The sequence below is a fragment of the Bos indicus x Bos taurus genome, chromosome 5 (assembly GCF_003369695.1).
Source record: "Bos indicus x Bos taurus breed Angus x Brahman F1 hybrid chromosome 5, Bos_hybrid_MaternalHap_v2.0, whole genome shotgun sequence".
NCBI lineage: Eukaryota > Metazoa > Chordata > Mammalia > Artiodactyla > Bovidae > Bos > Bos indicus x Bos taurus.
The window spans coordinates 15,795,551-15,821,657 of NC_040080.1; the positions used below are offsets into that span (position 1 = coordinate 15,795,551).

Below are 26,107 nucleotides of genomic sequence, written 5' to 3' on the forward strand. Positions count from 1 at the left end.
CGGGTCTTGCTCCATGAGAGTCCCCAGTGGGTATGGCCTATTCCTGGGGACAGAGTTAGTTGTTTAGGGATTCTGCTCATATCTCAGGAAGGGAAAATGAGGTGCAGGATGGAGGAGGAACCCAGGCATCCTGCCCCCGCTTCCTCAGGCCTCAGAGCCAGGGCCACCTGGCTGGTTTTCTCTGGTTCAGCTCATAGAGACAGATCCCTCTTGTCCTTAAAAGTCTTCAGGGACAGGTTCTGCCCTGGTGGTCCAGTGGTTACAAATCTCAATGGTCCACTGAGCCCGTGTGCCCCAACTGGAAAATCCATGCACTATGGTGAAAGATCCAGCCTGAGACAAAGAAGATCCCAAAGCAACCAAATAAATATTTTTTAAAAGACTGACATAGCCTAGATAAATAAATTTTTCTTTTAAAGTCTCCAGGGATGGGGAGACACTTTCTGCACTTTCTGCCATATCACGAAGCCTTGAGAGCCAGGAAACTCTAACCAAAGGTCAGCGCCTGTTGCTGCGGAGTCGGCCCATCCCCTTTGTGTTCTGTTCTGGGTGGGGGTTAAGAACAGTCACTCCTAAGAGTTTAAAGACTATTTGGGTAAGCCCTTGGCATTCTGGGGGACTGTCCTAAAGGAGGAAATCCTTCAGGCGGTTCAGCACAGGGATAATGCGTAGTGTCTAACATCAGCAGACGATCAAGGAGACAGGGACAGAGTGAAGGGACAAAGGAGGTGATACAGCAGTTAATGCCACTGGGGGACTGTGGGTCGAAAAAACATGGGAGACCCTGTAAGTTCACGGTGACTCAGAAAGCAGGTTTGCTTAACCACAGAACCAAGCAGGCTTGCTTAGCAACAAAACCAGGAGACAAGTCTCCAAACAATAAAACAATGATGGCATGAAACCCACATCCTGCCCAGTGAGCTCAGTAAGTTAATGATCCCTAGGACATGCTCTCTGCACCCACGGAAACATAATCTGTGGACCCAGCTTGACCATGTAGGAACAAGAAAACTCACCTGCTCAACCTGGACGAGGAGCTGATGATGGAAGCAGGACGTCTACTCAAGAAGGACAGAGTCTTCTCCCCCTCCCCACTTTTCCTCTGATTATAAAACTGTAGCCCAGTAAGTTCTCAGGATGTGGCATTTCTCACCCACCCACGTGTACAACCTCACAAGTGTCCTATTCTAATAAATCACTTCTCGGCCTCTCGCTGAATTCTTTTCCGCCCTGAGACATAAACAACTGTGGTACTGGAGCTCTTTGGAGCTCACGAAAGAACACCAAACTGTTTTAAAAACATATTCACAAACAGACACCACTTACTCCAGATCATGTCTCCCAATTTCTAAACAGCAAACGCTGATAAGGGTTTTGGAGGGTGAAGTGAAGGGCTCGAAGCAAGTTGCCAGTGAGGTCTCAGCCTCAGTCCCCCTGGCTGCTGGCCTGTGACCCTGTGACACCCCAGGGAAGGCGGGATGGGGGCACAACTGCACACACCTAAACACTTCATCCTCCTCATCCTCACTTTGTGTCTGTTTCTCTTTTTTGTAAGGTCGCTTAAAATCAGATCGCACTTAAACTCATTTTTATAAGGTCGCTTAAACTTGGCTCATTTAATCCCAAATAATGACACTTCTAGAGCCCCCAAACCTAAACTCCTCTTCAAATATGTGTTGTTAAGTCCTTTTACTGTCTTCTGTAGTTCCTATTTTCCTGCTTCTATCAGAACCACCAACATTTATGTCTCCAAATACATCTACTTCACCCTATAAATCAGTGTCCACTAGACCATATCCTCCTTCAATGCCTTCACTTCTACATCCCTATTATTATTCCACCATCAGAAACAACTTTTCTCCATCAAGAAAGTGCCTTTTTTAAAGCCTGGTCAAGGGCGTGCGTGTACATGCTAAGTCACTTCAGTTGTGTCCAACTCTTTGCAACCCCATGGACTGTAGCCCACCAGGCTCTTCTGTCCATGGGATTCTCCAGGCACGAATACTGGAGTGGGTTTCCATGCCCTCCTTCAGGGGATATTCCCCACCCAGGGACTTCCCCACCTCCAGGAAGCCTTCCTTGGTTGCCCCTGCCTTAATCTAACGATGCTCTTGCTCAGTGTGACAGGAACCTAGTCAGGGAGGCAGTTTCCATCTCTGCCTCAAACAAGAAGGTCCAGGCCCTACAGCACTGTGACTGCCTGGCCACGCAGGGCACCGGGCAAATGTTCCCAGAGCAACAGTAACAACCAACCAGGGACCAGAGTGCGGGGCACACATGAGCTCAGATGCCAGGCCTTTAACAGTGCCGGAGAGGCTCTCAGATCGTCTGGGGACAATGACTTTACTCTACACGACTTCACACAGTGCTGGAGCTGTGGGCAGGGACTGCTCCGAGGTTTACCTGAAGTTAGAAGCAGAGGACGGGCTTCCTAGGTGGAGCTAGTGATAGACTCCTCCTGCCAATGCAGGAGACGTAAGAGATGCGGGTTCGATCCCTGGGTCAAGAAGATCCCCTGCAGGAGGAACTGGCAACCCACTCCAGCATCCTTGCCTGGAAAATTCCATGGACAGAGGAGCCTGGCGAGCTATATAGTCCGTAGGATCGCAAAGAGTTGGACGTGACTGAGCACACATGAGGAGGAGGATCAAAGAAGAATATATCCACAGTTATCTCAGAAAGTTATTAAAATACTCCTTTTCCCAGTTACACATCTCTGAGGCCAGATATTCATGCAAAGCGCTGCAAAGAGTCAGACACAACAGAAGCGACTTAAAGAAGTGAAAGTGAAAGTCACTCAGTCATGTCTGAGCGACCCCATGGACTATACAGGCCATGGAATTCTCCAGACCAGGATACTGGAGTGGGTAGCCTTTCTCTTCTCCAGGGGATCTTCCCAACCCAGGGATTGAACCCAGAAGTGACTTAGCACACACACATTCAAGCAGAGGACTGGCACCTGCCTCTCTCCCATTGCTTCATCAGACCCTCCAGGTATGCAGGAACCCATGGGCATCTGGGACCCACTCGCTCCTCACCCCCACCCTACGTGTATCCCACACCAGGTAGCAGCAGCCTCAGAAATCTCTGCCAGGCAGGGACCCCAGTCCCCACTGCCCTGTCCTTCCAGGAAATGGGAGGGGTGAGGGATGGGAGAAGATGCCCTGGGCTCCTTCCCCAGTGGCAATAAAGCAAAGACAGTGCTCTGACCTGGCCCAGAGCAGAGGGCATCCCAGCGGATCCTGCTGGTTGGCCTGGAGGGGCAGCAGACGGGGAGGACACTTACCACAGAAGCTGGGCTCCCGCCATCCGACGTGCACGCCCCTCCGGGCGCAGGCCGCTGCGTAGTTGGCCACCGCGTCGCACAGGCAGTCTCTGCCGTCGGAGCAGGCGCACACGTCGTAGCGGCAGTTGCGCAGGTAGGGCAGCGGGCTCACGGCGCTGTGGCAGGCCTCGAACTTGGGGGACGTCAGGATGGCGCAGGCCTGGTCTGCGAACTTGGCTGTGGGGAAAGGAGGGGCGTGTCCCGACCGCGCACGGGCACGCGCACTCGGACCCCAAGACCAAAATCCCTAAACTCGCCCCCTCTAGGCTGAGCCAACAGCAAAAACAGCTTCTCTCTGGTCTGGGAACCATGGCGATTTTTCTTCCGCAGCCAATATTCTTTTTTGATTGGCTTCAATACACAATCAACTGCATTTCCCAGGGAGAAACTGTTCCCTGATGAGTTGGGAAAGAGGGCGCGGTTGATGTAGGTCCCAGATGCTGGGGCAGACCAATCTGCGGATGGCCACCCCCTGCATCTATCTTCCGGTAATGTAATTGCTGCTCAGACAGACTGAGAAGGTCCAGGGGAAGAAGTGTGGACTATTCTTTTCTTTCCCAGGGTGTGGCCCACAGAGGGTGCTCAGTAAAGAGACTTTGAAGAATAAATGATCCAGATAATCAAATGCTGAGGATGAAAAGAAAGACCCACCGGCTCCAACCCCCTCACCATGGGCACAGTGTTCAGGAAACTGGAACAAGGGGGATCTCAGGGGTTTGGGGGCCCCCTCCCCCCGCGGTGGGCGCTCCATCCCTGGAATGCACTGGAACTCGGGGATCTCGGGGCTCACGTACTCAGGCGCGGGTTGAGGCTGCAGGGGTCACTGGGCTGCTCCTGCAAGTCCTCACAGTCTGCGCGCAGCTTCCAGGAGTTTCCGAAGTGCTCCACCAGGGGCTCCACCAGGCCCGCGGGCGTCAGGAAGTCGTCCCTCTGGTTGCCGTTGTAATTCCCGCACAGCCCGCACGTCCTCCCCGCGTAGACAGGGGACAGCTGCGGGGGACAGACCACGTGGAGCAGCCGCCCCAGCAGCCACAGCTTCCCTGCCCTCATGAGATGGTTTTCATCAGAAAAGGTCCCCCGGAAGAGAGGAATAAATATGAATTTAATACACCACAGCTAAGCCCTGGGCTGCAAAAGAAACTAAAAACCCAAAGTGCAGTATCTGTTAACCAGTTACCAGTAGTTCATCCCGCTCTTGAATCTTTAGAATCAAAGACCTGTCCTCTAGGAAGCAATTCAGGGATGATCCCCTCACTCAAAGACCAGACACTGAGACCCAGAGAGGGATAGCAACTCACTTGAGGTCACAGAGTTGGGCCCAGCAATGGGCGAAGCTCTGCCACCCTGGCCATCAGAGGACATGGCCGGGGAAACACAGTGCAAAGCTAGCCCCCCCTTTCTTGCACACTTATCTCTGTCACACACGTGGGAGAAGCAGGCTGAGCGTTTAGGGCCCAAGTTTTCTCAGAACATACACTGAGTGACAAAAAAAAAAAAAAAAATACTCCTTCCTAGCGTCTAGATTTTGACTCAGTCACTGGGCATCTTTGAGGAAAAAAGGCCATAAGTCCAAGAGGACCCCAGGGGTTGCGGTCATGATCCAAAGAGGTGGGCTGTGGGGGTCAGCGAGGACCCAGGGGCACCTGCGAGGGGACCAGGAGGGGTGCAGGCCACTGGCATGTGCTCATTCTCGATGCTTCTGAGCCTGGGGTGTGCATTCAGGGGTGACGTGGGGATCCATGGTACAGCTGGAGTCATCTGCCCATCTTAGTTCAAACTGGAGCAGAGGCCTAGACCCACTGGTGGCCCTGACCCCTGCTCTGCAATTTGCATGAGTGCTAAGTCGCTTCAGTCGTGTCTGATTCTTTGTGACCCCATGGACTGTAGCCCGCCAAATTCCTCTGTCCATGGGATTCTTCAGGCAAGAATAGTGGAGTGAGCTGCCATGCCCTCCTCCAGGGGATCTTCCCGCCCCAGGGATTGAACCCAAGTCTCCTATGTCTCCTGCAATGGCAGGAGGGTTCTTTACCACTAGAGCCATCTGGGAAGCCCCAGACTTCAATTGTGGCTTCAGGACCTCCTGTGTTCTGACACCCGGACGGGCTGGCCCTACAGGGTCATCTCTTGGAGCCCCTTCCAGCTTCCAGCTCCAACTCGACAAGACTCAGGATGAACAATCTAGTGGGGGTTTCGGACTCATACATATGTATAATGGACCCAAGTTAATATCATTCAGAAAAAGGAAGCTGGAGTAACGTTTCCTTGTTTGCTTGGCAAACAGCAAGCGTTGGCACGCCAGGCACCCGCCCTTCCTTGACCTCCCACTGAACATGTCGGTCCTCCCCACCTGGCACTCCCTGGCGTTCCTCTGCGGTATCTCTCCTCCCCCTGGATGTATCGCCTCCTAACAGGAGACACAGTTTCCTTGTCGGTTCTGCTTATTGTCAGTTCCCCTCCACTAGAATTTAAACTAAACAAAGCCAGGATTCGGGCCTGTTTTGTGTCACTGCTGCAACCTCGGCGGTGTGCTCAGAGAGTGAACGGCTGGACAGCGTCCGGACGGATTGGTGAGTGAGCCAGGCGCTGCTCTGGACGCCAGCCCCAGCAAAGCTGGGGAGGTGCCTGTCCCCTCGCCCACATCCCAGCACCCTCTCTCTTCCCTCCTGGTTCTCAGGCCCCCAGGCCCTCAGGCTCCCCCTGTTCACCCACCAGGCTTGCCTTCTCTACCATCCCCCACTCTCTACGACTGTCTCCTTCCGTCCCTGGGGCTGGTCTCAGAGGCTGGCTCAGCAAAGGGTTAGGAGGGTAGACGTGTCCGTGGAAGCCAGGCCTACACTGTCCAGGATCGGGAACATGGGGAGAATGCGCCGGCTATTTGCTGTTTGGAATAAACCTCAGGGGCACTTCTGACCAAGTGAAAACTGTCAGAACCCTTTCTCCTCCGCTCTAAGGCCAAGCTGGGCCTGCCTCACAGCCGGCCCGGCCCCGCTGCCTGCACGGCAGGATTCATAGCGCACCCAGGGAGCCACCGGCAGCTTCTCTCTCACCCCACCTCATCCCACTGCCTTGGTGGGGAGCAGGGGTCCCCAGCCACCGCTCCCAGGCGTCCTGACACCAGCCGCTGTCCTCCACTCCGCGGTCCCCACAAACCCGGGGTCAGCATGGGAATGCGCTCCCTCACACACACCAAAACACTAGGACATTCCCCAGGACCCGGGGTCAGCTGCCCTGTAGTCTTGACCAGTGAAGGCCTCTTCTCTTTCGTCAAACCCACCAAGCCCAGCCCCAGAGATAACCCTGCACCCCCTCCCCACAGAAGCAAGTCGGCCTTCTCTCCTCAGAGGAGACAGAAGACAGAGGAGCTTGCAGGGAAGAGGTCAGCCGCCCAAGACAAGGCGCCATTGGCCTGCTGAAGCAGGGTGGCGGGGCGCCTCACGGATCAAGAGCACCCTCCCTGTGCGGAGGGAAGGGCCTGAAAAAGTCGGGGAGTTAATGGGGCTGCCTGCCTTGATGACCAGGGTGTGGGAGACCTGAGTTCTGCTCACTCTGTAACCAAATGACTGTGAGTCACTGTCCTGCTCCAGAAATGAGGGTATCTTTATTTCCAACTGTACCTGAGGGTTTGATAAGATCTCTAAGATTTTCATGTTCTTCTTTTTTAAGTTGTTGGATGAAGGCAACTTTTATTTTTTATTTATTTCTCTATGTGCGTGCCATCACTCAATCATACCTGACTCTTGGTGACCCCATGGACTGTAGCCTGCCAGGCTCCTCTGTCCATGGGATTCTCCAGGCAAGAATACTGGAGTGGGTTGCCATTTCCTACTCGGATCTTCCCAACCCAGGGATTGAACCAATGTCCCTTGCGTCTCCCGCATTGACAGGCAGATTCTTTACTACTTACTTTTTACTACTGAAGCACCATGGAAGCCCTTTACTGATTTATTATTTATTTATTTGGCTGCTCCAGGTCTTATCTGTAGTATGTAGGATCTAGTTCCCTGACCAGGGATTGAACCTGGGCCTCCTGTATTGGGACCACAGGGTTTTAGCCACAGGACCACCAGGGAAGTCTCAAGATTTTCATGCTCTATAGTCTTAGTGGTCACAGCTTTATTTTTTTATAAAAGAAAAACAAAAAGGTGTTGATTTGGAACTCTCAGGGACTTGAAGAGAAAGAATATGACATCACAAGGATGGAGGGCACCAGGAGGTCCTCAGGGACACCCCAGATGCCCACCATGGGATCATACCACGGCCTGGGGAACACTGGCCCCCCAGAAGCCAAAGGGGACCCTCCAGGGATTTTAATATATCCAGGGCAAGGGTTCTCAAAGTGCGGTCTTGGGACCTGTGGGACGGGGTGGTCCCGGAGGCCCTTTCAAGAGGTCCATGCAGCCAAAACTATTTTCCCATGACTTTTTCCCTCTCGTTCTCTGTGAGTGTGCACTGGGGTTTTTCAGGGCTACATGACACTGCAGAAGTCAACAGGATTCCAACTGTCTTCTGTCAAGACAGTCATTAAAGAAATTTGAAGACACATAAAACATTGGTATTCTCACTCCTGAACTTTGTTTCGGAAAACAGATTTTTTAATCTTTACATTAATATGTAGTGACTTCACTATTGGTATTTTTTAACGAATTAACAAGGGTCTCTGATTTAATTTCTAATCTGGTAAATGTCACTAGACAAGTGAAAGTGTTAATTGTTCAGTCGTGTCTGACTCTGCGACCCCATGGACTGCAGTTCACCAGGCTCCTCTATCCATGGGATTTCCCAGGCGAGAATACTGGAGTGGGTTGTCATTTCCTTCTCCAGGGGATCTTCCCAAACCAGGGATCGAACCCAGGTCTCTCACATTGCAGGCTGGTTCTTTACTTTGTGAGCCACCAGGGAAGCGATAGAATACATCAATAGATATAACCCCCATAGAAGATCTTGGCACCTTCAGTAAAATTTCAGGGTGCAAAGGCATCTAAAGACGTCAAAGTGAGAAGCACCGGCCTAGGGGTGGTGACCCTGCCCGGGGAGCTGATCGGGGTTGCAGTCCTGGGCACGTCTCCTGGCTCCCATGAGTCCTGCTTGCTTTGTTTATGAAAAAGCAGTGACAGTACTTTTCAGAGGAAAACACAGATCTGGAAGCCAGCCCTGTGAAATATACAGATCCCTATCCAAGAGTGACTCTAAGAACACAGAGAGCAGTTGGAAGTGACCCCAAGGCTGCCAAGCCCCTGGATGGGGGTGAGGGGGGTTGGATCTGGCAGCTCCCAGAACAATCCTTCACAGGTAGTGGGCACATGACCCAGGTCTTTGCTGTGAGTCCCACAGCAGGCGCCCCAGGGAACACCCTCTGACCACAAGCTTTGTTGCAGTTAGGAGCCTTAGCAGTAAACCAGCTGCCCACCACTGCCCCCAGCCCAGCCCTGCAGGGAGCCCACCCAGGCTGGAAACCCTCAGAGGACCAGAGCCCAGCACCCAGGAACTCCCAGAGTGAACAAGGGGCATCCAGACAGCAATCACCAGCCTCTCATACACAAGAGAGGCCTGTTCCTCACTCTGGGGGCTCAGGGCGGGTGGGGGGAGAAAGGAATTCCCCTCCCGCCCCCGAGCTCTCCCATCAGAGCACAACAGGGACTTTGTGTGGCCCGGCTGCCAGGAGGGCGCCTACCTTCAGCAGCAGCCTCCCACGGCCGTCCCAGTCTATCTGCAGGTCCTCCCCAAAGTTGAGCTGCAGGGAGGCCGTCACAGTGTGCTGGATGCGGAGGTCACCTGGAACCAAGCAACGTCGGGATTCAGGCTTGGGATGCGGCCAGGGCAGAGGCCGCAGGCAGATGGGTTGTAGAGAGAGGTGGGCTTTGTCACAAAGGACTGTGGCAATGAAAGCAGTGAATTAGGGGGCAGCTGGGGGGTGGCCATGAGGCTTACAGAGGGTCTCAGAGGAAAGGTGGATCAGGGTGGGGCAGTGCAAACTGGGCTCCACGTAGAAGAAGGTGCCTCTGCATCCCTCTGGTAGCCTGCCATTTCCCATAATGCCACGAGGGGGCAGTAGAAGTCACTGCATCCTTAGCTTATGCACGTGCCCTGAGCCGGGATGGGTTTTCCACTGAACCTCTAACCCCTGGGCTGTGGCACATGCTTCCAGGCTGAGTGACCCAGTCCTCACTGCTGAGCAATGCTGTGAGCAAAGCTAAAACTGCAGTTTTCTCTGGAGACAACGTAGGAGGCATACCTCTTATCCTAGGGAACACAGCATCTCATGGGAGACACACAGCATTAAGCACACAAGGATAAGCTGTGGACCTACTCTGTGCAATATGGGGATGCTGAGCCATGGGGTGGCCAGTGGTCATAAAGAAGAGGGGAGGGGTACGGAAGCCCCTTTAAGAGTGAAGGTTAGAATCATGCTGTGTGTAATGGTACATTTCCGCCTGGCAAAGTCACTGAGCAGGGAGCTTTTCTCAGAGATCACAGGGTCATCTGGCTTTGACCCATGATGTCTTGGGGTCTGACCCATCACCAGCCACTCCGTCATTCAGCTCGTCCTCCTCCTCCAGGAAGCCTTCCTTTCTTGCAGCATAAATTCAGGACGCCAGCCTGTCCTCCAACAATAGCACTCCTTCACATTCTCACAGAAGAGGCAGCAGTGAGGGGTGGGGGCGCTGAGGGCAAGCTGGGTGGGGGGCTCCAGGGGAGGAGGGCGCCCACCTTGCAGGAGGGGAATCTGGATATCCTGGCCGTCCAGGGCGACTCCACCCCCGTGCTTCAGCTTCAGGAGGCCGTGGTGCGGGCTGGGCAGGCGGACGGTGACGGAGCGGGTGCAGACCGCATCAGGGTCGTCGGCACACTGCCAGGAGGGGCGTGCAGAGGGGCGTCACCACCACCCCCAGCCCAGCCCCCAGCCCATGCACTCAGGAAAAGACCCCAACCAGGCAGCCTCAGTTTTGCTCACTCAGAACCACTCCCTCCTCAAAACTCTAGGCCCTGCTTGTCCTTGTTCCTTGGGCCTGTTGTCCCAAAGGGAATCAGGGACCTGGATCCTCAAGGAGCCCTGGGCGCCCTATCTGTCCTCCCCTTTGCTGGGTGGTCCAGAAGAAAGAAGTACACGTGGGGTCACCTTGGCCCTCATCCCCGTGGGCACCACCGGGCTGCCTGGCGGGCTCACCTGGACAGTCTCTATGACGACGGAGAAGGAGTGATCCTGGCAGTCCTGGGCCAGCAGGTACTGGCAGACCCCGCTGAAGGTGAAGTGCCTGTCGTCAAAGCTCTTGAAGTGGGATTGTCCTGTGATGAGACACTCTCCTGGAAAGACAGGGGGAGGGGAGAGGGGGTGTCCCAGTGGGTCCCCTGGGGGGTGTCCCAGTAGTGGGCACTTTCTGGGTTTCTCCCCACCACGGTCTAGAAAGGGGCCCCACAGGAGGACTCTACTCAGGCTCCACTCCTCTGGCCCTGGGAGGTCAAGGCCCAGTGGGTCAGTCCTGAGCCTCAGGGAGTGAAGTCACACCCAGGGAGTGAAGTCACACCCAGGGATTCACACCCAGGGGGCTGGGCTGTGGGGGGTGGTGACGCTGGGGGTGGGGCTGGGTCAGAAGCCAGGGTTAGTTCCAGCTCTGGGTTCTGGGTTCACTGCGGCTCCCAGCCCTCCCCACTGCCTCCCTGGGTTCTGCTCTGCTGGGGTCAGAAGCCTTTCTCTGCACTGTTATCACGGGGGCTGCCCCCCACCAGGAGAGTCCCTGAGGGCAAGAGGGCAGAAAGCCAGCCCAGAGCAATGATGGGGCGAGCAGTCCAGGGGCCAGCATGTTGTCCTCACCCCCTGCCCAGCCAAGGGGCAGCTCTCAGGCCTCCTCATGGGCAAACCCCTGCTGGGACTTCAGGGCAAATGGGGGCCCAGGACGCCATCTGCCCACTATCTCACCACCGCCCAAGCCAGCTCCCCAGCCAGGCTGACACAGCTGGGAGTGGCAGCGAGGACTCCCCAGCATCACCCTGCAGCCCCAGCCCTCGACTTGCCCTGGATCCAACCAATACTCTGTCCTCCCCAGGCCCCGGAGCAGCCCGTGGTGCAGACCCACCACACCCTGGAGCACAGCCCATCTGTGGGGGGGAGGGGGCTCCGCCATCATTTCCAGTGATGCCTGCTGGCCCTGCCCCACTCAGGGCATCCCCATCCTGGGGCCCACAATGGCCCCACTGAAGCCCAGGCAGCATCCGGAGTCCTTCCCAGCCCCCCTCTCTGCGTCCCTTCTCCACCTTCTCCTCTACAGAGAAATAACCAGAGACACTTGCCATGGCTATTCCACAAAGTGGGAGCCCTCCTTCCCGGCCCTGTCACCCCCAGCCTGCAAACAGCAAAGACTCGTCCTCCATGGCACGGATCTGCTCTGCACCCCAAGTTCCCCCTAAGTGGGCCCTACAGCCAGTTCCATCTCCAGGGGCTGATGCTGGGCCCGTCACACAGTCAGGAGCCCCCAAAGGCCTAAGGCGGGCGTGGGGGGGGGGAGGGTGCCAGCTGCCCACCTGTCAAAGACCAGGCTTATCAGCCCCTGACTACCACCTCATGCCTATATCTGCACTGAAAGGCACAGCGGGCATGGGGCGGGACCCCAACTTGGGGTCCAGGCGTGGCCCTACCCTTGGAAGTCAGGGGGAGGGCAAGTAGCCCCCAAACCTCCATTAAAACCCTTAATCAGAGACTTGCCTGGAGGTCCAGTGGCTAAAACTCCAATCTCCCAGTGCAGGGGGCCCAGGTTCCATTCCTGGTCGGGGAACTAGATCCCGCATGCCACAACTAAGACCCAGCACAGCCAAATAAATCAATTTTTTTTTAAATAAAATAAACAACAGAGTTGGGAGGGCTTCCAGACTGGTGAGCTTATCTACACTCAGGAGGTGGTGACCCCCGTTCCACGGGGAAAGAAGCTCCTGGGCTCAGGACCCTTCCAGAGCTTGCCCTGTGTACCTCTTCATCTAGTGTTTGTATCCTTCATATTTTTCTTTGTAATAAACTGGTAATAGTAAGTGTAGTGTTTGCCCAAGTTCTGTGAGCCATTCTAGCAGTTACCATGGCTGGCATCAGAAGTAGGGGCGCTTGGTTGCAGACCTTCACCTCCGGGTTCTGCACTAACCCCGGGTAGTCAGGCTCAGAAATGCAGTGAAGTGTAGGGCACCGAGGTGGCGTCCAGTAAGTCAGAGAATGGGCTGTTGTGGGGAAAACACGGACGCATGATGTCAGAGCGGCGAGCAAAAACAAGTCATGACTTCCCAATGCACTGCCCCTCAAGAAGGGCACAAACAAGGGGTCAGTCTTTGTGGAAATCAGAGCATAACGGGCAATGATTAGGGGCAAGGGTGGGCAAGGGTCACCCCGGCTGATTGCAGCCAAGCTGGAATTCCAAATCCACAGGTGTCACGAGAAAGCCTTTTTAAAAAAGATACTTGTTTATTTGCTTCATCGAGTCTTAGCTGCGATTCGTGGCCTCAGTTGCTCCGCAGCATGTGGGATCTTACTTCCTCGACCAGAGATCAAACACACATCCCCTACATTGCAAGGCAGATTCCTAACCACTGGACCATCAGGGAAGTCCTGAAAAAGCCTTTTTGAAAGGGATTTTTCAGATGCTGTCATCTTTCTACAAAGTGACACAGCCCTGTGTATCACAGGTCTTGACCCCGTCACAGGGAAATGGGTGGGAATGCTTCCCCCAGCCTCTCTGTGTTTTCTCAAGAGCACTCTAATCTGAGTAAGAAGTTGCACTTGCCTTATCTCTGACAATGCCCAGGAAAAGAAGGGTCAATGAGAGAATCCGCAAGCATTCAAAAGCAAAACCTTGGGGCCTGAATCTACTCCGATCTGATTTCCTGCTCTGACCTCCCCTGATGGACATCCTTAAGTTTCCCGGGGAATCAGAAGTCTGAATATTGTATTTAGCTTATCTCCTTGGTACAACTGAGGGATGGGGCTGCCTCACAGGAAACCCAGGAACACAGCCGTGCTGGACAGCCATGAGCCCGGGGGGCTGGAGGAGGAGCCAAAAGGATGGGCTACACAGTGACGCTTACCCAAGCCCTGCCCACAGGTTCCAGAGAAGACCAAGTTCTGCCAAGAGCACGCCCAAAACATTCCCAGCCACTTGGTCAGCAAAAGGCAGCTGGACATGCCTCTGGCCACCACTTGACGCAGCCGGTGGGCAATAAAGGTTTGGGTCGTCTCCTGCAACTTCCAATTAGCTTGATTTCATGGGGATCCTGGACACGTGTGTGTGTGTGTGTGTGTGTGTGTGTGTGTGTGTTAGTCACTCAGTCATGTCTGACTCTTTGCAACCCCGTGGACTGTAGCCCACCAGGCTCTTCTGTCCATGGAATTCTCCAGGCAAGAATACTGGAGTAGGTTGCCATTCCCTTCTCCAGGAGATCTTCCCAATCCAGGGATTGAACACAGGTCTCCTGAACTGCAGGCAAATTCATACTGTCTGAGCCACTGGGGAAGTCAACCCACACAGCAAGTATGAAACAGAGGTCAGGCAGTTGTGAGTCTGAGTCTGTGAGTCGTGAGTTTGTCTCTATATTATAGAAGCTGTGTGACTCTGAGTGAGTTACTTGACCTCTCTGAACCTGTTTCCTCTTTTGTAAAATGAGAATAAATTGCACCTGCCTCATAACGAATAGAAAATGTCATGTAACTGACCGAAAGGGGAGACGCATCAGGAGAAGAGCCAGGGTCATGGAGGGGGACAGCTGGAGGGGAGGAGGCAGAGGGAGATCTGAGCAGACAAAATTTGCCGTAGATGGAGTTGGGGCTAAACAGAGGAGAAAGTAAAAGGCAGAGATTATATTCAAACTTTTCCTAAATGGATTTTCCAGGGTGGAGACAGTGTAGGAGAACTCATTGGGTGGCCTGGTTTCTCTAGCTCTTGCGGTGCTGTGCTCAGTTGCTCAAACATGTCCGACTCTTTGCAACCCCATGGACTGTAGCCCACCAGGCTCCTCTGTCCATAGGATTCTCCAGCCAAGAATACTGGAGTGGGTTGCCATTTCCTCCCCCAAGGGATCTTGCCAACCCAGAGGTCAAACCCAAGTCTCCTGTGGCTCCTGCATTGCAGGCAGATTCTTTACCTGCCTCAGATTCTTTTACTGAGACACCTGTGAAGCCCTTGGATCCTGCCAAGGTCTTTGGCTCAGGCATTCTGGAAAATTCCAGAAATTTCTCACATCAACTTTAAAGAACCATCAAGCCCTTCTTCCTCTTAATTTTCCAAGGAATCTGCGTCATCTTTGTTTAGTCATCCATGACCTTGCAAGTTTCACAGCTCACGCAACTGTAATCCTCTGAGTAAACAGGTGACAGGAAATAGGGTGAAAGCTTTGCCCAGCTGCAGTCTCTCGCTTCACTGCCAGGGGCCTCCCTTGGCTGGCCGGAAAGGAACAGTTTAGCACAGCTGGTGCTGCAGCTGTGAACAGGGGTTGCATCCAGCCTGCATGTCCAGGTGAGGAGAGGCTGCCTGGCTATGTGGTCCTCCCCGTCTGGTAAGGGAGGCTGCACCTCTCCACCAGGAGGAGGGCAGTGGGTGTGAGGGGAAGCTCCCTACCTGGACAGTCCTCATTGCTGCAGACCCACTGGCTGTTTCGGCAGATGCTGGTGGAGAGAGAAGCACAGGTTATGGGTGGGTCTGCAGAGGCAGGCATCCATGAACGGATTTGGAGAGGGCACCGCCACCCCACAGCCCCCAAGGAGGGGTACGGGACCAGAAAGTCACCCAAATCAGAGGGGGCTTCAGGAGGTGAAGGTGCACCCAGGGGGCTTCAGCCGCAGAGGAATCATGGAGACAATGCCGAGGCAAGGGAGCAAACCCTGACAGACAGACAGAAGAGGGAGAGCAAGCGAGTCCACCCAGGCACGAAGCAGTTGAATTGCTACCCTCTCAACACACACACACGCACACGCACATACACAAACACACACATACATACACACATGCACACACATACATGCACACACACAAACACATGTGCACACACATGCACACCCATATACACACAATACACACACATATACATATAAACACACATATACAAAATGCACACACATACACACACATATTGCTGGTGGAAGACAGAAACGGTGGACTCTGACGGGGTAACGCCCTGACCCATGCTGGGCAGCCCTGGAGACTCCTGGAAGACAGCCCAGGAGGGAAAGGCAGCCAGGGACAAGGTCTTGAGGTGTTCCCCTCCCCTGTGTGCGGGGGCGGGGACACCCAGAGGGGCTTCTGGAAGAAATGGCTTGAGAGAAGCAAAGGCAACAGGGAGAAAGAGTCGCTTATTAAAGCATGGCTGGCAGTGCAGCTAGAGACGCTGTTTGCCCGTGAAGCGGCCTTCGCTCCAACCCCCCTCCTCCAGGCAGATCTGTATATAACCCTTGTTTCTCATCGTCAACCTCCACGGCCTTTCCCAAAACACCCCCAACCCAGGCCTGGTCCTGATCCACCTGCCGGTGCCCCGAATGCTTCTGCTGGCCCAGCGGCCCCTCCCCAGCCCCTGGCAGCTCCCCAAACCTGCACTGGTCAGCCCCAGTTACCAGGTGTTGCAGTCTCGTGAGAGGGAGGCTCCTGGAGGGTATGGCTTTCCAGCATGCACACAGGGACACTCAGTACTTTCCACACAGCGGCCTTCATCCAGGAGCTGTCCCTCTGCGTCAAGGGCATCAAGACAAAGACTCAGCCTTGTCACCATCATGACTCATCTCCCAACCACAGAAGCCCCGGGGTGGTCATCTGCTCAGGGCTTCTTGCAGAAAGCTCAAAGGACTCATTCTATGATGCTGATCTTTCAGTTTGCAAAGTGAGGGGGGCGGCTATTTATCTCCATTCTAGTGATGAAGCAATGGGGGAAAGAGTTTTGTTCAAGGCCTTCCAGAAAGGAAGCCATGAGTCTAGGCTGAAGGCTTCTCCCAGAAAGCTCAAAGAATTTCTTTTCTATCTTGCACAGAGGTGGGGGAAGATTGTTTGTTTCCATGTTCGTCTCAAAGACATGGAGGCAAATGTTTCATTCAAAGTCTTCCAGTAGGCAAGTCCTGAGTGGAAACACATAGGACTCACTCTCAGTAATTAACCAGGACTTTTCACCAAAGCTCACAAGGTCTCTCCTGGAAGAGACTCTTTTTCAGCTGAGCTCACATGGCCAACCCAGGAGAGAGTTTAGACTGTCCTTCTCCCAGACCACTCCCTGACTCTTAACTGAGAAAACACTGCAGCTCAGATAGAGCCATGAGCCACCCTCTCCCCCAAACAAAGTCACTGTTGGAGCCCAGATCACCCTACTTCCCAGGCACACATGCGCTTTCGTGGATATGGAAAACATAAATTAAAAATAAATGCCAACTTAATTCTGGCCACTCTGTACAAAGACTTTTAAAAAAGTAAATAAAGGGCCTCTGAATTCAGCGATGGGGAATAAACACAAGCAGCCTTCATCTGGATTCTCCGAGCCAAAGGCATTGGCGAGGTCTCAGGTTTGTAAATAAAGTGGGACATCTGTTACCAGGGCAGCCGCAGCCATCCACACACTGCTCCCGACACACTTCGGTGATACTCAGGCTCCGGCAGGTCCTGTGGCATGGGGACACACACTCCTTGTACTCCATGCCCGTGGGGCAGTCTGGTCCTGAAATGGAAAACCCGGGAGTCTCCCTGGAGCCAGTCCCCTCCAGGAAGCATCTCACAGGCCAAGAGGTGCTCAGAGCCCTTGAGGCCCCCTTGCCTGGCCCCTCTGTCTTCAGTGCCCCATGGGCCATCTCCACTTTAGTGGCACCCCAGTGGTCAGTGTCACCTCCCAGGCGATCCGCTGACCACTCCTGCCCTGAAGGGGCATCTTCCACCTTGTGGGGCCTGGTTAAGACTCAGCAGGGTCACCTGGCACCCCCTCAGACACCTGATTGCCACAAACAACTGGCCACTCGTTTGCTTCTCTGCTCTGTCCTTTTCTCCTAAACTGCTCTCCGGGGGCTGCCAAATGCCTCCAGGCTAAAAATGCAAGGCCCCCAAGGCCACACAAGCCAGAAATGGTGTCTTCCATCTATCCCTCTTCTGAGGGCTCCTCTTCCTCAAGAACTTGGGCTCGGGATTTCCCTGGTGTCCAGTGATGAGGGCTTCGCCTTCCAATGCAGGGGGTGTAGGTTTGATCCCTGGTCAGGGAGCTAAGATCTCACATGGCCAAAATAAAATAAAATAAAACAGAAGGAATATTGTAACAAATTCAATAAAGATTTTAAAAATGGTCCACATCAAAAAATTTTTTTGAAAAAAGAAAGAGATTGGGTTCAATCAGACACCCCACCCAGAAATGGGCGCACAGCATCTTCCAGGCTAGGGGATGGTCATTCCTATCTATGTCCACTGAGTGGCAGGACAGCCCTCGGAGCTCATCACCTAAGCCGCTGTTCCCACTGGACCCAGCCCTTCATGGATAAGGACGGCTCTCCTTTGTCTCTCTATTGGCCGCTGACTGATGCTCAGGCGGAAGAACCAGAAGGACCTAGCATCCCAAACCGCCTCTCCTCCAAGATACCTCGGTCATCTGCCCCCTCCTACCTCAAAGACCTGTCTTTTAGACAGCCACTCCCCCTTCCAGAGGCCAACTCAGCTGTCAATAACCACCCTTCTCACACCCCCACAGCAAAGATGAAAAGCTCTAACTTAGAAGCTGGAAACACACACGGAAAGGCGTGTGTGTGTGTGTGTGTGTGTGTGTGTGTGTGTGTGTGTGTATGTGTAAACATTCGGGCTGCCTGCCCTGCAGCATCAGCCAGTGTGATCTACGGGAAGCCTGCGGGGGCAGGGCGGGGGAAGGAGGAGGAGGTTGCCTGTAAGTGACCGCAGCAGCTCCTAGTTCTTCACGATAATTTGGGAGTGGGAACTATCACGATAACTAGGGACCCGGTGAGATTAGACGACTGGGTGCGGGGGAGGGATGGAGAGTACCAGCCAGAGGAGAGAAGGGAGGCAATGACAGTCAGGGGCTTGAGAAAAGCCTGCCAGGATGCCGAGATCACCGCCCTGCTCCAGGTCAGTTTCAGACTTGAACGGATGAGACCCCCGGCAGAGCTGGGGAACAGCTTTTGAGTCCACGAGGAAGCGGGGAGGCCGGGCGTGACAACAGAGGCAGGAGATATGGGGACTTTGCCAGGGGGACCTTTCAAACCTCCTTTCGCCCTTAAGGAGAGGACTCGCTCTGTGAGCCGGGAACAGGGGGCAGGAGCCGAGCGGGAACCGGGGCCTCGGTCAGCACCCGCTACTTGGGGTGGGACACCCAGGACGGGCCCCGCCCACCCCGGCGGGAGGTGGGGTCCCGCGCAGACTCACGGCAGGAGCTGTGGTCCGCCCAGCCGTACAGCAGCATCCCCTGCTTGGCGCAGGCGCGGGCGTACTCCAGGAGCACAGGGCAGGGGCACCGCAGCCCCTGGGCGCATGCGCACAGCATCCGCTCACACAGGGCCACAAAAGGCTCGGGGTCCACCAGGGCGTGGCAGCGGGCGAACACGGAGGCCGTCTTCAGAAGCTGGCACTTCTCCCACAGGCCCTGCGAGAAGGAGAGGCCACCTAGGAAGGCTGCCACCCACACGGCCGGGTGTCCCCTGACCTCGGGGCTTGGAGACCCGCCACGCCCGGAAATCCAAGACTGCTCTCTCACACCCAGGAGGTGCTTGTCCACGCCTATCAGACGAAACAGTCCAGCAGTTGGTGGAACTCTGTCGGACCCCTGTTTGGTGGGGCGCCCCCAGGCCAGGGCAGCCTTGTGAACTGAGCCCTGGAAATGCAGATGCCAGGGGCCTGGCCTGCAGGGGCAGACAGTGTCCTCTGAAGGGCAAGGGTAAAGAGATTCTGTGAGTGAAAGGAGCAGAACTTGAAGTTCTTGTGGAAATCCACCGGAGGCTGTGAGGATCCCAGTGAGGAAGGCCAGGCATCTGACCCACACCCACCTGGTCACCTCCCCTCCCTGAGCTTGGTTCCTCCATCAGAGATGAGGTTTACAAAACAGACCCTCCAGGCCTCATCCCCAGAGACTTAAACTCCACGTGTCAGGGATGAAACTGAGCAAACATTTCCAAGATGGTTCCTGGGATGGACCAGACTGGACCAGTTCCCATCAGCAAAAACATGCCAGGACTCTACAGAGTGTCCCAGGGGTGCTGCCAGTTTAGGGATTTTCCTAAGTTTTATCACTTTGTTGACAATCTAAACCCCATAACACAAGCAGGTTTGGAACTGTTCTCACTAATGACTCCTGGACACGTTAGTATAAACACCCCTCCCTATAAGTTGTATTTGTGAGCATCTTCACATTCTGCATTTTGGTAATGTTTCTCAATAACATGCGTGCCAAGTCTCTTCAGTCATGTCTGACTCTGTGTGACCCTAGGGACTACAGCCTGCCAGGCTCCACTGTCCATGGGATTCTCCAGGGAAGAATACTAGAGTGGGTTGCCATTTCCTCCTCCAGGGGATTTTCCCGACCCAGGGATCAAACCCACGTCTCTTAGGTCTACCTGCACTGGCAAGCAGATTCTTCACCACTAGTGCCATATCAGAGATGTTAAATCGTGAGAAAAAAAAATGCGTTGGTAATTTTTAAACTCATGTTTTTGTTTTTCACAATTTAACGTTTCTGAAATCAGAGCACATCTTAAAATCAATATCGCACTTTGTCTTCAATTTGACATGAGGCAGTATTGTTGCTATAACTGATGCCCACAGGGTACACGATTTCCTTCCTGTACAGGCATGTTCTCAGACTGAAGGGAAGCCAGCTGTTGATGGAAGGACTTCAGCTAAAATGAAGGAAGTACAAGAAGAGCGAGCTGAGTCCTGGAGGGTCAGTCAGAGCAAATCGGCATTCATAAAGGGGATGGTGAAAAAGAGCAAACAAGTGACCAGTTTTCAGGAGAGAGAACTCCAGTCTGCTCTAAGTGTACAAGGTCAATCAGGACAAGGCTGGTTCTGATCAAGGAGCTAGCCCCGTGGTCTCTGCTCCGCACCACCGGGGAGAGCCTCCTGGGGGAAGCCCCACGGTCATGTGGTGGTACCGGGGAAATGTGTATCCTGTCCACAGTGCCCTGCCCTTGCCTGGCTTGCATGGTTTGCCATCAGAAACAGGGCCCTGATCGCCACAGGCCCCTGGGAGGACCCAGGGAGCTCCAAGGCCAGCTGGCACAAGCAGTTGGGCGTAACTGGTTCCCTCTGCATCTGAGAAAAGCAGCAGTCACATGGACTGCTAAATGGCAAAGCTGCAGCAAGCAGGCTTGTGCAAGGACGATTAGCAGCTCTGCAAACTGAGAGCTGTGGCTGAGAACAGCCTCCCTCCCTCCATGAGCCTGCCCTCCTGAGGTCTCCGCCGCACCCTCACACGGCAGAGAAAAAGCAGCGGCTTAAATCCAGCTTTGCCGCAGTCTGGGGTGGGGATGGGGACAAAGCTCATTCTTCCATGGAAAATGGCATCCTGGAGTAAAACGAGACTCCAGCTGCAGACACCGCCTCACAGGTGGACACGTGGAGCAAGTGACTGATGAACAAAGATGGCCGCCTTGGGCTGTGTTGCTGAGGTGATGACACGCGCCTTTCCTTTACCCCCTGAGCGCTTCAGATGGGGGAAACTGAGGTTTCTGAAGACAACACCAGCAAGAGCCCTGCCCTGGATCTGGTATGACATCACAGCCCCGGGCCCAGCTCTGCCTCTTCCCTGTGCTGGCTGTGTGACCCTAGCTGCTTACCTAACCCCACCTCCTCTGTGGAGGCAATAATAACAGTGCCTATTTGAAAAGATTATGTCAAACTATGACTGCACCAAACTATGACTTGGACCGTGAAAAGACATAAGTCAGAGCTATGTTTTTTCCAGTAGTCATGTACGGATGTGAGAGTTGGACCATACAGAAGGCTGAGCGCTGAGGAACTGATGCTTTCGAATTGTGGTGTCGAAGAAGACTCTTGAGAGTCCCTTGGACAGCAAGGAGATCAAACTAGTCAATCCTAAAGGAAATCAATCCTGAATATTCATTGGAAGGACTGATGCTAAAGCTGGAGCTCCAATACTTTGGCCACCTGATAACTCATAAGAGCTGACTCATTAGAAAAGACCCTGATGCTGGGAAAGATTGAGGGCATGAGGAGAAGGGGGCGACAGAGGATGAGATGGTTGGATGGCATCATGGACTCAATGGACAAACTCCAGGAGATAGTGGAGGACAGGGGAGTCTGACGTGCTGCAGTCCATGGGGTCACAAAGAGTCGGATGTGACTTAGCGACTGAACAACAATCCGAAAGGACGAAAGTGGAGACTGGATGGAATAACACACGCCAGAGGTAAGAAATGGTGACCCCATTTCACCATCATCATTGTCACTGACATTGATATCCTGGCCACCAGAGAGAGCCCTTCCACTGTCCGTACTGCCGTCAGGCATCTCTTCAGACTAGTGAACAGGTCGCCAGCAGGACAGAAGGGTATCTTTGTCCCTTTTCCCATCTCCATCTACCTGGGCTGTACAGGGGTGAATGGTTGCCAAGGCAACACTCAATTCACTAGTATCTTGGGGGTTCCCTGGTCAACAGAGGGCTGCTGTTATTGATCTTTTCTTTGGGACAGTCACAGTCCTCCAGAACAAGGTGGGTGTCTTTCCAGTTGGGGTGGCTGGGGGAGGACCCTACTTTTCTTTCTAGTAGACAGGTCTAAGAATCTCCATCATCACTGGCACCTGAGACTCCAGGAAGGAGGCTGAGGCTTGTGTCTGATTCTTTCCATCCTGTCCCACTGCCTGGCCCATCAGAAACGCCACTCAGGATCTTCCCTAGTGGTCCAGGGGTTAAGACTTCACCTTCCAAGGCAGGGCGTGCAGATTCCATCCCTGGTTGCGGAACTAGGTTCCTCTAAGCCTCACAGCCAAAACACCAAAACATAAAACAAGCAGTCAGTTCAGTTCAGTCACTCAGTCGTGTCCGACTCTTTGCCACCCCATGAACTGCAGTACACGAGGCCTCCCTGTCCATCACCAACTCCCGGAGTCCACCCAAACCCGTGTCTACTGAGTCAGTGATGCCATCCAACCATCTCATCCTCTGCCATCACCTTCTCCTCCTGCCCTCAATCTTTCCCAGCATCAGGGTCTTTTCAAATGAGTCAGCTCTTCGCATCAGGTGGCCAAAGTATTGGAGTTTCAGCTTCAACATCAGTCCTTCCAATGAACACCCAGGACTGATCTCCTTTAGGATGGACTGGTTGGATCTCCTTGCAGTCCAAGGAACTCTCAAGAGTCTTCTCCAACACCACAGTTCAAAAGCACCAATTCTTCGGCGCTCAGCTTTCTTTATAGTCCAACTCTCACATCCATACGTGACCACTGGAAAAACCATAGCCTTGACTAGACTGACCTTTGTTGACAAAGTAATGTCTCTGCTTTTGAATATGCTGTCTAGGTTGGTCATAACTTTCCTTCCAAGGAGTAAGCATCTTTTAATGTCAATATTGTGACAAATTCAATAAAGACATTTTTTTTTAACGTGCTATGCTTTAGTCGCTCAGTCATGTCTGACTCTTTGCGACCCCATGGACTGCAGCCTGCCAGGCTCCTCTGTCCACAGGGATGCGCCAGGCAAGAACACTGGAGTGGGTTGCCATGCCCTCCTCCAGGCGATCTTCCCCAACCAGGGATCAAACCCAGGTCTCCTGCATTGCAAGCGGATCCTTTACTGTATGAGCCACCAGAGAAGCTCTTTAAAAAAAGGTTCACATAAAATTTTTTAAAAATGTGGAGGAGGTTACTGGTCTCTTACAGGGCAGTTGAGGGCACCCTTGGGGTAGGGGCAGGAGCTTAGGCACTTGCCTACTTCTTGCTACACACACAATTTGGAACCAGAGGAAAAAAAAAAAACCAAAGGCAACTCCATGGGGTTTTCTAGTGCTGGCTTCCATTGCCTGGGCTGTAGGACAGTGGCTTTGAGCAGTCCCTGCACCACATGACCAGCTCCCAGGCACAGGGACCAGGCCCCTCGACGGACACAGAACCAGTCAGAGGAAGGGAGAAACCCAGGAGTCCAGGCCTCCCCTCCCCCTTTCAGAGCCCAGGGTGGGGGAGCAGGGTCCAGTGTGGCTCATCTCCAGCTGGCCCACCTTCATCCCTGCTGGAAGGAAAAGTGGGAACCGTACTCCAGCACATTTCCTGGGAGGTCCCTGGAGGTAGTAAATGGTTTTCAGAAAGCCTTAGCAAGAAGGGTGGGTTCTGATCATTTGCCTGCAGGAGGGAGTGGATTTCTGCAGATGCGGCCACCTCCCTTAGAACAGTTCCTGAGGCCTCGACCATCTGCATCCAAAACCTGCCTAGGCTTTCTTTCTCAGAGAAAAGGAACAAGCTGTCCTCTGGTCAGCCCTGGCCTGCGCTTGGTCACGAGAGTGGCCACAGTGTGAAGGTCAGGGAGGATTTCCAGATGCCTGCCAGCCTTTAAAGCCCAGCTGGCCTTACCCCACAACGGTAGCACAGTGGCACACCTGGCCTGCCATCTGCTCCTTCCAGGATCCCCTGATCCATCACCTACATCCTGATTCGTCCCAGGGCACACAGCCTGATTCGTCCCAGCGCACTCCAACCACTGTAGGGTTTGGTGAGCAGGCCTGGGTTTTCATGCCTATTACCACATGCCTTCATGGAACCCAAGTTATCTGTGATATAGGTATGCTTTGACTGTCTCCTTGTCCATGGGAGCTGGACATAGTCATGAGCGGCAGTGTTGGGTGGGTCAGGAGGACACAAGTTCCTGAGTAGCTGAGCACCCCTGCCAGGCCAGGCCAGGCCCCAGGCAGGATACTTCCATGGATACAAGTCCAAGATGGAACTATTGTGTCCTCTGAGAGCCATGGAGAGACAGGGACCAATATTGTCACTCAGCAAGCATTTAGCTGTGTGGTCAATAGAAAAGGCAAGTCTAGGTCCCATCCCCACTTGGAGGGCCAAGTCCCAGCATATGAGGGAGGCAGGGAGGCCTGGCCTTCCATGGCCTGAGCCCAGCCTCCTTCTCTCTCACCCTTCCCCCTCCCCATGTCCTGCATTACTGATAGTTTCCTGAACACATCCCAATGTCTCCTTCAATTTCTTGCACATCTACTATGTCCAGGCGCTGTGCCAGGCAAGACCCACAATAGAAAGCTAGTTCGATGTTCCCATAGGCTCCTGGGTGCATCTACTCTGGTCTCCATTTCCGGGGCCATCTCCCCATTTCCCTGCAGGCTTTTCAAAGACAGGAGCTGTATTCCCAAGTCATGAAAGTGTTCCCAAGGCATGAAAGTGAAAGTGTTAGTCAATCAGTCGTGTCTGACTCTTGTCGACCCCATAGACTGTAGCACGCCAGGCTCCACCGTCCATGGGATTCTCCAGGCAAGAATACTGGAGTGGGTAGCCATTCCTTTCTCCAGGGGATCTTCCTGACCCAGGGATCGAACCCAGGTCTCCCACACTGCAGACCAATTCTTTATCATCTGAGCCACCAGGGAAGCCCAAGACATGCATACCAGGCTGTACAAAAGAGCTAAATCAACAGTCACGACAAGGGCAATGAGAGAGTCATATCCTCCAGTTCTCAGGGAGTTTTCAATCTACCTGCACCAGGTATTTCCATGGGGAAGGTTTATATAATGGCCTGAAGACCTGGTCTCAGTGTAAGTGTGTCTTCCCAAGGGTGTGGCCAGTCACAGCAAGAAGGAAGCTGCTGCTGAGACGCCAGGGAAGAAGGTACAGTCTGAACCAGGCTCTGGACGCTACACAGGACTTAGGTTTCAAGCCACACCAGACAAGGCCAACGGCCAAATTCAGGCAGCAGGAGACAGAGTAATTACGGTCAAGCCAAACCCTGCGTTGCTAACAAACACCCCAGGAAAGGCACAGCTGCCCCTGGGACGCTACTCTGATAGGTCAGTGCCTGGGCTTCTCCTAGCAGCTAATTCTGATCCTTGTCATGGTCCCAACCTTGTGGACTCTCCTTGAATCAGTTTCTGTTTTCTCCCAAGCTGGTCCTCCAGACCCTCTCTTTGTTACTCCCTGAGTAAAGCACTAGGAGGTGTCTTTCTCTGATTCATTCCAGGGCACTCCATCCACCGTAGGATTTGGTGAGCAGGCCTGGGTTCCCAAGCCTGTTGCCACGTGTTCTCATGGAACCCAAGCCATCTGTGACATAGGTGTGTCTCCATATGTCTCCTCGTCCTAGGGAGTGGATACAGTTATGCCCAGCAGTGTTGGGTGGGCCAGGGTGACGCAAGGAGTGGGCAGCTTCCTCTGACTGCTCATCACTCATCCAAGGCCGCTGACCTATAGAGCCCCGAGCTGATGGACCTGCAGAGTCTCCACCCTTCTACTGCTTTAAAGACAGACAGACCACACCCCTGTCCCCTCCATGATGATCTGTGCTCTCTGTAACCCAACAAATAAAGTTGTTTCAGAGACCCGCAGGTCACCCACTCCCACATAGAGGCCTGAAGACCCCTTCAAAGAACACAAACCTCGAGACTTCCCTGGTGGGCCAGAGACTAAGACTCTATGCTCCCAATGCAGGGGCCCAAGTTTGATCCCTGGTCAGGGAACTAGATCCCCCATGCTGCAACTGAGATCCAGGACAGCCAAGTAAAAAACAAGTACATAATTTTTAAATAAAGTTAAAAAATTTTTTTTAAAGAACCCAAACCTCAGAGGCTAAATACAGCCTTTCTGATTTAGAAACTGAGGCAGGAGAAAATGAAGAATTCAATAG

General features: G+C 53.6%; 1 protein-coding gene across 1 annotated transcript in view; it reads right to left on the reverse strand.

The window, feature by feature from the left end:
- The window catches only part of VWF (von Willebrand factor), a 124,627-nt gene that overhangs the window by 75,118 nt on the left and 23,402 nt on the right, over positions 1–26,107 (reverse strand). The window contains exons 7-15 of the mRNA XM_027541087.1: positions 18,682–18,898; positions 16,862–16,984; positions 15,900–16,011; positions 14,911–14,957; positions 10,491–10,627; positions 10,034–10,172; positions 8,997–9,097; positions 4,120–4,315; positions 3,287–3,502 (exon numbers count right to left, since the gene is read on the reverse strand). Coding sequence (XP_027396888.1) covers positions 3,287–3,502; positions 4,120–4,315; positions 8,997–9,097; positions 10,034–10,172; positions 10,491–10,627; positions 14,911–14,957; positions 15,900–16,011; positions 16,862–16,984; positions 18,682–18,898 — 1,288 coding nt within the window. The remainder of the gene's footprint in view (positions 1–3,286; positions 3,503–4,119; positions 4,316–8,996; positions 9,098–10,033; positions 10,173–10,490; positions 10,628–14,910; positions 14,958–15,899; positions 16,012–16,861; positions 16,985–18,681; positions 18,899–26,107) is intronic.